Source organism: Chelonoidis abingdonii, chromosome 7, assembly GCF_003597395.2.
Source record: "Chelonoidis abingdonii isolate Lonesome George chromosome 7, CheloAbing_2.0, whole genome shotgun sequence".
Taxonomy (NCBI): domain Eukaryota; kingdom Metazoa; phylum Chordata; order Testudines; family Testudinidae; genus Chelonoidis; species Chelonoidis abingdonii.
Genome location: NC_133775.1, coordinates 78,709,636 through 78,720,516, shown reverse-complemented (window position 1 = coordinate 78,720,516; position 10,881 = coordinate 78,709,636). Strand labels below are relative to the sequence as shown.

General features: G+C 44.1%; 1 protein-coding gene across 1 annotated transcript in view; it reads left to right on the top strand.

Moving 5' to 3' along the window:
- The first annotated feature begins 271 nt into the window (after window positions 1–271).
- RANBP17 (RAN binding protein 17) overlaps window positions 272–10,881 on the top strand; it is a 258,121-nt gene continuing 247,511 nt past the window's right edge. The window contains exon 1 of the mRNA XM_032768764.2: window positions 272–445. Within this exon, the coding sequence (XP_032624655.1) occupies window positions 428–445 (18 nt within the window). The 5' untranslated portion in view covers window positions 272–427. The remainder of the gene's footprint in view (window positions 446–10,881) is intronic.

The following is a 10,881-nucleotide window of genomic DNA, read 5'->3' as shown; positions in this document are numbered from 1 at the left end:
GTACTGCACGGCTCTCTGCCCTCTGCTGGCTGTGCACTGCCTCCCCTCTGCCCACCTCATCACTGCAGACTCTCTCGGACACCTACACCCCAGTTTACCACTGCATTCCCTCCACTTCCTCTCTGCTCCCATTCTCCTCTCCCCCTCTTAATTGCGCCAACCCCCAGACCACATTGCAACCCCCATTCACACTGCCCCCACACTGCAACGCCCTTCCCCGCAAACACTGCATTGCTCCTCCCACTTGCTGACGCCCCGCCCCTTTACACTGCCCGTTTCCTTGCTCACCCACTGTATCGCGCCGCCCCTTCGGCTCCTCACTGCATTCTCCGCCTCCCAGGCTGCACACGCTGCCCCCGCCCCCGCGTTGCCCCCTGCCCCGGGCCGGGCACGGCCCCCCGCCCTGCTCCCGGTGCCGCTCGGGAAGATGGCGCGGCACGTCCAGGTCAGTGCGCGGGGGGCTGGGCCGGGCGGAGGAGCCGTTGGGAGCTGGCCTGGCGGTTAGAGCTGGTCTGGCGCGCTGGGTCGGCCACGGAGATGGCCCCGGGGGCAGCGGGTCCAGGATGGTGGGGGAGTGTCGCTTGGGGGAAAAGGAGATCGCGGGGGTACCAGGGTGCATCGTGGGTTATACCAGGGTGGGGAGGAGCATACTGGGGGGTGCTAGGGTGGGTCGAGGGAGGGGTACCGAAGGGGGTGCCAGGCTGAGTCATGGAGTGGTACTGGGGGGTGCCAGGGTGTCTTGGGGAGGGGTGTACTGAAAGAGTTGCCAGAGTGGGTCTTGAAGGTGTATTGGGGGGTGCCAGGATGGGTTACAGGGGGGTGTACCAAAGGGGGTGCCAGGGTGGGTCAGGGAGAGATACTGGGGGATGCCAGGGTGGGTCAGGAAAGGGTACAGGGGGTGACAGGATGGGTTGGGGAGGGGTGTACCAAAGGGGGTGCCAGGCTGGGTTGGGGAGAGATACCAGGGGATGCCAGAGTGGGTTGGCAATGGGTAGGAGGGCTGCCAGGGTGCGTTGGGAAGAGGTATTGGGGGATGCCAGGGTGGGTCAGGAGGGGGTACTGGGGCTTGCCAGGGTGGGTCAGGGAGAGATTCTGAGGGATACCAGGGTGGGCTGGGGAAGGGTACTAAAGGTGCTGGTTCGTGGGCACTGGGGGTTGGAGAGGGGGTTGCTGAAATGACGGTGCCTGGAAGGCTGCAGAAAGCTGGAGGGACAGTGCCATAATCTACAGGGGGAATAATACTGGCACAGTGCTAGTGCCTGTGTGTCTGAAAGGGGGACTGATGTAGCAAGATAACCAGTGCAAAGGTACTCAAAGGGCATAAATGATACAGGGAGCAGGGATAGAGCGGTGCAGAAAATGTGTGTGCAGAATTTCTTTTCACAGAAAATTTGACACGTCAGGAAAAAATCAACAGAAAGTTGAACATGAAAATTTCCTAGGGAGGGACATTTCATTTCCCACACATCTCTACTCCTGCTTCAGCTCGCTGGGTCATTTATAGTTAGTTGGCACCTCTGCACTCTGGGTCCTTTGTATTGGCTATCTTGCTGTGTCTCCTGAAGCATTGCTGCAGCTATTGCAAACCAGATTGGGGGGCATTTGGGAAATACAGGCATCAGTTGCATGTGACCACGTGGGTTGGTATTGTATTAGGAGAGGGTTATGTCAATCCCATTTCTGCTTGGAGGGGCAGCATGTTTACTATGTCTGCTCTCTATAATCTGTCATTGGCTTTCCCCACAGTAATGGTGTTATTAAAAAAAAGAAAAAAAAAGAAAAGAAAAATAGTGGAAAATACCTGTGTTAGATCATCCACTTTAGTTTCTTGCAGCACAGAATCGTGCTCTTCAGCATGTCCTATTTATTAACTCAGTGTGCTTTTTGAAACATCATGCAACAAACACAATACATTGATTAAATAACAAGTTCCTGCTTAGTGACAGAATTCCAAGTACAGTACACAAGCTAGTCCCTGCCTACTAGCGTGCATCTTTCCTACAGTTTTCCTCAAGCAAAAACCTGTCTGATAAGATATGTCTACATGTATGACGGTGTGTAAATTACCGGCACTACAGGAGGTTCTGGAGCCTTTCCCGTCTGGAGCCTTTCACTGTGGCCAGGAAAGGCTCTGGCAGGGTGAAGCAGTGGGACACTACATTGCTGAAAAGAGCAGTATAGACATGGGAGGCACTGCGTGGGCATGTAATGAGCCATGTATGGTATAAACTCTAGAGGTTCTGGTGTGTAAAGCACTCTACTTGTTTAAGCCGTGCCTCACCATCTACACTGCTATTTATACCTGTGCTAGCTGGAAGTGCAGTGTCTGAACTCTGCACACCATCCTAAGTATGGCTGTACCTATAGATATGCCTTGCAGAGTGCCCCGAAGGGCGGTAGGCCCGATCTCGGATAGACCAACTCATTTAGGACTAGATTATTTTCCTGTTCTGACTATTGTCTCATGTTTCGTCCAGTGTAGTTTTTAAAACCAGATGTGATGTGTCTTCCCTCATTTCCCTTAGGCAGTTACTCCACAGCCTAATACGTGTCATTGGCACAAGGTTTACCCGGGTATTCAGCCTAAATATTTTCTGGCTTAATTTCAGCCTGCTATTCTTAGTTGTACTCTGATATACTGTATCAGATAATTCCTCTTCATCCTTGGTGCTCACATTCAGCTATTTGGAATCTGTAAATCAACGCTTAGTCAAGCTATAAATATTTAGTTCTTTTAATCTGGGATCATAAATAATTTGTTTCAGGGACCTGATAACTTTTATTACTTTACTCTCGACTTACCCAGATTTATCAGTACTTTATCTGGTATTTATCCATGGCTGAATGTAGAATTCCAGATGTGATATAAAGATGGTCAATAACCTTGTTCATGACATGGTACCTCAGTAGAGGCTGCCTAAAATTGTGTTGACCTTTTGGAGCACAACCATACTGCACAGCAGACTCATGTCTCCTTTTCCAGTCACTATCACTTTTAGGTCTCTTTCATTACTTTGGCGTCCCTGTTTGTCCCTCTTAGTCTCAGTGTATATTTTGGATTATTTCCCCCACAGATGTATTTGCTTGCATTTTTCTGAGTTTCATTTTCATTTTAATGTGAACAGGAGTGGTTCACTTAATTTTGCAACCGAGATTGTTACGTTAGTAACTTTTTTTCCTATAAAGTTCAGAGACTGATTTCTCTTTCAGCTTCAGCATCCCCTAGATGTACAAATTATCTATTAAAAAAAAAATTGTGGCTGTTTCCACAAGTTTTTAGTGTGCAAACTATATGTGGCCTTTTTTTTTTTTTTTTATCTGAAAGTTGAAGGTTGTATTATATATAAATTGAGGGGTAGCCAGTCAAATCTAGTGAAGGTTTCAATGGCTACCTTTTGAAATAAAAAGTGATTTCTTTATACTTATTAGATGTATTCTGAGAATTACTGTCTTCCTTTCCTTGATAGAATCGCTGGGAAACTACATATTGTAGTTAATTAAACCAAATTTAATTAGACAGAGAGTCTGTTAGCGGTTTGTCTTTAAAATTTTCTTGGACTATCATATAGCTGAGTTTTGATGGTTGTAAATTCAATCCTTTTATTTAAAATAAAAAACAAAGCTTTAAGCATTGATTTATAGGTGAACATATGGAGGAAGAGATGCAAAGGCAGCTGACTTCAGGTTCTCCATTCTAAACAAGGCCTGTCAAATATTAGATTAGGCCTATTAGAATTTCTCTGGCTGCTTCTTTCTAGGTTACACTCAGGGCTTGAAATATTTACCAGATGCCTTCTAATAGAAGGACTAGATCTACTAACTAGGATGATAATGCCTACCAGTGAGATCCTGTTAAAAAGTCACGTTCCTACCCTCAGCTTCTGGGAAGTCAAAGGATGTTGAGATTTTTATTGGTATACCCTCCCTGAACCTTGTTCAGGGGGCTTCATCTTTCATATTCTCTAGCTAGTTAGGTCTCTAATAAATCTCAATTCTCTGGCTGATGGACTGTAGAAAGGATCCTTTCTGTCTCTCCTCCCCACCCACTGAAAACCTTCTTTGAGTGTTGTGAGATGGATAGATATTTTTGCTATTTTTCCTGTCCTCTAGCCTTTGAACTTTGGGGGGTCTCCTCCTTATGAGTAGCTGCATTGTCTGCCTCTGCTGATCCAAGTTTTTCCAAGCGGCAATATAGTGACAAGAATTGTGTCAATTTCATTTTAATTTTTTCCCACACATTGAATAACACCAGTGAAACTGAGTAGTCTTGTCAATTTCTCCTTGCTGTTGCTTGGAACCATATGAGCTATTGGTGTGCAAGCTCAGGAAGACAGAACTGCATTTCACATATTCTGAAGGGTATCTTTGTAACCAGAAATGAAAACTTCTCTGTCAGAGAAACTAATGGCTTTTTGCCAGGGAAAACCTCCCATTCTTTGTTCCCCTAATTTATTTCATTGTTCCCTCCCTTGTTTTGCTTCTTTGTTCGTCCCTTGTTTGTCTTGTTCCAATTAATCTCAGTACTAACCTTCTGGATAGTGAAGAGGCAGTAGTGGTTTTTTTTGGGACTAGCCATTAGAGGGTATCTAGAAGGAGACACTTTATACTTAGAGATCAAGGTCCAGATCCTTAAAGGTATCTAGGTGCCTAACTCCCATTGAAGTCAGTGAGAGTCAGGCACCTAAATGCCTTTGAGCATCTGAGCCCAGAGGCCTCACCTTTGCAATCCTCTTAGTTGCTTTCTATCCAAGATTTAACTTGAATTTTGTGCCTACATTTTTGTAATCCTGCCATTACACCTCCACCTAGCTATAACGCTGTCTTTGGGAGCCAAAAAATCTTACCGTGTTACCGGTGAAACCGCATTATATCGAACTTGCTTTGATCCACCGGAGTGCACAGCCCCGCCCCCCTGGAGCATTGCTTTACTGCATTATATCCAAATTCGTGTTATATCGGGTCGTGTTATATCAGGGTAGAGGTGTATTTATCGATATTCTGAATAATGTGATTTGACATTGTTGGAAATTCTGGCTCTGGAAAGTTGTACTTATAGGAGGGAAGTGGCAGTGGCCACTGGTTTACATTTTCAAATTCTGTGATGAATTTCTCTGAAGTTTTCTCTGCAGCCGCTTTTACTATTGGAGTAAAAAATCCCCCAAACGCTTGGTGGCATCCTCGGTATTTGAAAATGGTCATAAATAAGAAGCACTCACCTAGTCCTGGATTAAATACTCTGGTGTTAAGGAAACATGAAGTTTGCCTCATTTGTTCCAGCAGCTATATTAGTGGATGGGCTGGCATTTTTCCTCCTGAGGCTCTTTAAAGCAGCTAGTGTTGTACAATGATCTTCTTACAATTAATATTTCAAAAGTGCAGCATAAACAATAGCTTGGATGGTGCATTTTTGCTTCATTTGAATTCTTTATAAACAGATTGCTGTAGTGTCTTCAGCGTTTGTTCTCAGGCTTCAATGTGTCAAGTAATTTTCAAATGGTTGCTAGTCCTTTGAGGATACGACTTTCTTTTTTGCTGCTGAATGATCAGGACATGCATACTTAAAAATTTATTCTAGTTTTAGAGTTATCAGTACTAGTGAATTTCCTGTACTTAAAATGGGGACTATTTCTAATGCCATTAATATTGTAACATGGAATATCATTTTACTTCTTGAATTGTCCTAGTGATTTCAGTAGGTGTAGCTGAGGAGTAGGATATCTCAGTGTGAGTAAAGGCTGGTATACAGTAGGATCTTATAATAATATAGGTATATCTCTCAACAATTTGAAAAATCCACGCTCCTGAGAGACATATCTATACTGACCTAACTCCCGGTGCAGATAGCACTGGGTGGGTGGAAGAAAGAGCTCCTTGTGGAGGTGGATTACCTATGCTGACAGGAGAATCTACACTAAAATGCTGCAGCTGTGCTCCTGTAGGGTTTTAAGTGTAGACATATGCTAAGAGGGTAATGTGGCCCTGTACTTACCCAGGCTAAACTTTATTAAAAGACAGCATTATAAGAACGTAACTTTTCGCCTTGAACAACCTGAGCCTTTGTATCCTTCCTTAGATTTGCACACTTACCCTTCCCTACGTGAAAGTGGAGTTGGCTATTTCGGCAACACTTTCTCCGATCCCTTCTGCATATCTCACAGAGCAGTCTCACATGGGTAGGAGATGGAGGTGGAGTGGCCGGACTGGAGCCTCGGTGGACACACAATACTCCTCCTTCAGCCTTGCACAATTTATTCAGTAAAGATAATGCAGACCCAAATAGTATTATCTTTATCACAGAGCACCCATCTACTGGGGTCCCACAGCCAGTGTGTGGTCCCTGGTATAATGGTTAAATGAAAGGCAGTGTTGTCTATTTCATGGGAGGTGTATGGAGGACAACAAACTCCACCTCTCTCAAAGAATGATATGGGGAGGATATCCATGAGCAGATCTTCACAGAAGTGTTCTCCCTGAAGTTCTCTCATGGGTTTTGCCATCATGGGTTTGCCATCAGGGGTTGACCCAGGCCAATCTTTGTAGAAATGTGAAGGTACACTTAGGAGAAAAATGCTAGCTAGATTTTTTTTTTTTGGTGCAGAGTCCTTGTTTAGCTGTGGATACTTTTGTTTGGAAGCAGACTTAGTTGTCTGCATCTTGAATTGAGGGTTTATTTTTTTAAGTGAGGAATCATGAGTGTTATTTTGTGCAAGATCATGCTACTGGTTAACAAAGGAATGTTTCCTGAAAGTGTGTGCTTTCCCAGGGAATGTACCGTATATACTCGATTCTAAGCTGTTTCATTTATAAGCCGACCCCCCCCAATATGGATAAGTAAAAATGGAATTTTTAATAATCTGTTCATAAGCCGACCCTATAATTCAGGGGTCAGCAAACTTTGGCTCCCCGGGCCATCAGGATAAGCTGCTGGTGGGCCAAGATGGTTTGTTTACCTTGAGCATCCGCAGGCATGGAGGTAAACCTAAGTAAACAAAGTGTCCCGGCGTGCCAGTTGCTTACCCTGATGGGCCAGGACAGCAACTGGTGGGGAAATATATTTTTGGGGGAGAAGCTGGGAGTCAGGGGAGTAACCCCTGTGACCACCCTCCACATGACCGCACTCCTAGCCCGGGACCCCCCACTCTCCCCATCCCATCTCTTCCCACCTTATCTGAGGAGGGCCAGTGGAGGATATCTCTGACCTGGCTGGAGCTGCTTCAGCAGGCTGGGCAGCACAGCTTAAGCCTGCTCCGGTGCGCCAGACTGGGCGGCGCAGCCGCAGCATGTTCCAGCTGGCTGGGATGGGTGGCATGGCCACAGCGTGCTCCAGTGCCCGGGCGGCTGGCCACAGCCTGCTCTGGGGAGTGGGGCCGAGTGGCCCGGCTGCAGCCTGCCACCCCAGAGCTGCAGCTGCTTTGGAGGCTGGGGGAAGAGCAGCATGGCCAGAAGCAGAGCGACTCTGGCCCCGCCTCTTCCACTGTGGCTTTGCTGCCTCTCCTTGCTCCCTCTGTTGGGGGTTGGGGCTGTGTCCCACCTCTTCCTCTCTATACCCATTCATAAGCTGACCCCCTTCTCTGGTGCTTCCCTTTGTTACTAAAAAAATTTGTTTTATGAGTGAGTATATATGGTAATCTCTTAACTGTCTCCTATATCTGAAGCAGTCCCAATGGACCACGCTGAAAGTAAACTAGACTGAATTTTTCTCAGTGCATCATTTGGTGAGAAGCACCACTGTTAAGTGTATTTAAGTTAAAGGTTTTAGTAAAATTGCTAATTTTCGAGACACTTGGCTGAGTAGTAATGTTGTTGGGAGATCAAAGTCAGGGAATGTAAATGTAAGGTAGGAACTGTTCTAATTCTGATAGCATAAGATCTATTTGAAACTGATGAGATAAAGCTCCTCATGATCCAGAATGAATAGTATTAAGGTAGCTAATATATGATTAGTTATTAGGATTTATTTGTTTCTAATAATTGCATTAAATGCAGATTGCTTGCATTGATTAAGAACATAAGAATGGACATATTGGGTCAGACCAATCGTCCATCTAGCCCAATATCTTGTCTTCCAACAGTGGCTGATGCCAGCTGCTTCAAAAGGGAAATAGCTATCGAGTGATCCATCCTTCTGTCATCCGCTCTCAGTTTCTGCCTGTCAAAGGGTTAGGGACACCCAGAGCATGGAGTTGACCATCTTGGGTAATAGCCATTGTTGGACTACCCTTCATGAACTTATCCAATTCTTCTTTGAACTCAGTTATACTGTTGGCCCGCAACATCCTCTAACAACGGGTTGTACAGGTTGACTGTGCATTATGTGAAGAAGTACTTCCTCATGTTTGTTTTAAACTGATGCCTGTTAATTTCACTGGGAGATGCCTGGTTCTTGTGTTATATGAAGGGGTAAATAACCCTTCCTTATTTGCTTTCTCCACACCATTAATGATTTTCTAGACCTTTGTCATAGCCCCCTTTAGATGTCTCTTTTCTATGCTAAATAGTCCGAGTCTTTTTAATCTCGCCTTGTATGGAAGCTATTTCATACCCCTAATTGTTTTTGTTGCCCTTCTTTGAACTTTTTCCAGTTCTAATATGTCTTGTTTGAGATGGGGTGACCAGAACTGTGCATAGTATTCAAGGTGTAGGCATACTATAGGTTTATATAGTGGCATTATATTTTTTGTCTTCCTATATATCTCTTTCCTATACGTTCCTAACATTCTGTTAGCTTTTTTGATTGCCACTGCATGTTGAGCAGATGTTTTCAGAGAACTGTCTGCAGTGACTGCAAGATCTCTCTCTTGAGTGGTAACAGCTAATTTAGACCCCATCATTTTGTATGTATAGTTGGGATTATTTTTTTTAATGTGCTTTATTTTGCATTTATCAACATTGAATTTCATCTGCGCAGTCACGTGAGATTCTATTGTAACTCTTCTCAATCAGTTTTGTATTTAACTACCTTGAGTAATTTTGTATCATCTGCAAATTTTTCTGTCTTACTGTGCACCCCTTTTTCCATATCATTTATGAGTATGTTGAACAGCACTGGTCCCAGTACAGATCCTTGAGGGACCCGCTATTTTCCTCTCCCCACTGTGAAAACTGGAAATTTGTTCATACCCTTTGTTTCCTGTCTTTTAACCAATTACTGGTCCGTGAGAGGACCTACCCTCTTAGCCCATGACTGCTTACTTTGCTTAAGAACTGTTGTTAAGGAATCGTGTTAAAGGCTTTCTGAAAGTCTAAGTACACTATATCCGCTGGATCATCATTGTTCACATGTTTGTTGACAGTCTCAAAGAATTCTGATAGTCATGATTTCCCTTTACCAAAGCCTCATTGACTCTTCTCCAACATATTCTGTTCATCTTCGTATTTAGTGCTACTGGGTGCGTAAATTCTTTCACAGGAAATCATATAATTATGTTTAATTCCAATTCTTGTCATTAGTTTGGATGAGAAACTGATGTGCAGATTACTGACCTATGCATGCAGATTTGTTCCCAAGAATTTTGCACACGCGTTGACTTTTATATAACAATAGAAGGAAATCCTGGAGATGATCTATAGTTTATCTCCTGCTGTTCCCCAGAGTTGCATGGATGGAGGTTATAATTCAGAAATAATGGGACAGAGGAGACTCAGACAGTGAACTATGTAGTTAACGTGTATTAAGTGTCTGAATGATGGTGGGTTAATGCCAGTGTTTGCCACTGAAACTTGAGCTGAACAAAAATGTTGACCTTAGCACCTCTACTACCACTTCTTCTTTTTGAAAGGATTTCAGATTTATCCTCACCCCAATTTTTTAGTGGCAGTGACTGTTGCCCAAATGGAGGATGCCTAAAGCGAAGTCCAAGTTTATTAAGAAAGATTTTTTAGGCCATGTTTCTAGGAGAATAGAGATAGTAGCAGTGAAACAGCTTCCGCTTCCTCCAGTGGGATGGTACTGGGTTTGATACTTAGAGAGACAATATCAGAATATCTGGAGGGAAATGGTTCATTGTGCAGTTCCAAGTACATAGTTTAGAGGCTGCTAATATCAGGAAAATAATACTTGATGATTAAAGGAGCAACTTTAGCATGCAGAGATTAGTATGCAGGTCTTAATATCAAGGTCATCTTCAGTGCTCTTGTACTTGCCTTTTATTTTTGTACAAGGGTGGTGAGTCCTCTCTAGTGGAGAAGGGACTTCTATAAGGTCTCGTGTGCAATGTAAAGTGTAGGAGAGACTAAAATGACCTTTCTGTAGAAGAGCTGGACTCTGAAATGCTGATACATTCCAGACATGATCTCCAGAGTCTCTATGGCCAATCCCTAGGGTGCTGTTTTGTTTGCTTTTGAGTTGAGATATCCTGCTATGGGAGTTCAGTGAGTGAAAAAAAAAAACAACTGCTAAAATAGAAGGGAGGGATTGGACTGAAGCTTTTAGCTCATCATGAGCTCTAAGGAAGAAGATTGAAGAGAAGTGACCCAATATACCATGGGATGTTTCAGGGGATGCAGATCCATAAGCATGGATCTTGTTTGAAGTTCTATTATATCAATAACTGTTGGAGGGTAAAGTGAATATAAACAACTGTTGGTGAGCTAGTGTTGGGCAGAAGAGAGTTTAATTCCTTTGAGTTAGTGTCTTGTTTGGGAGTTAGTGTACATATGTTGTTGTTTTTTCAGGGTCTTATTTTCTTTTATTTATTCCTCTATAAATATAAACTAATGAATCTTCCCTTTTTGTGTGACCCAAGGAGTGAGTTGCTCTAGGGAGGCTACAGCTGGGATCTGGGAGTCGGGGGGTGTCTGGGCTCTTGGGGGGAGAGGGTGCAAGTATCTGGGCAGGGGAGGCCCTGTGGTTGGGCTTGGGGAAGAGAGGGTGCAGGTATT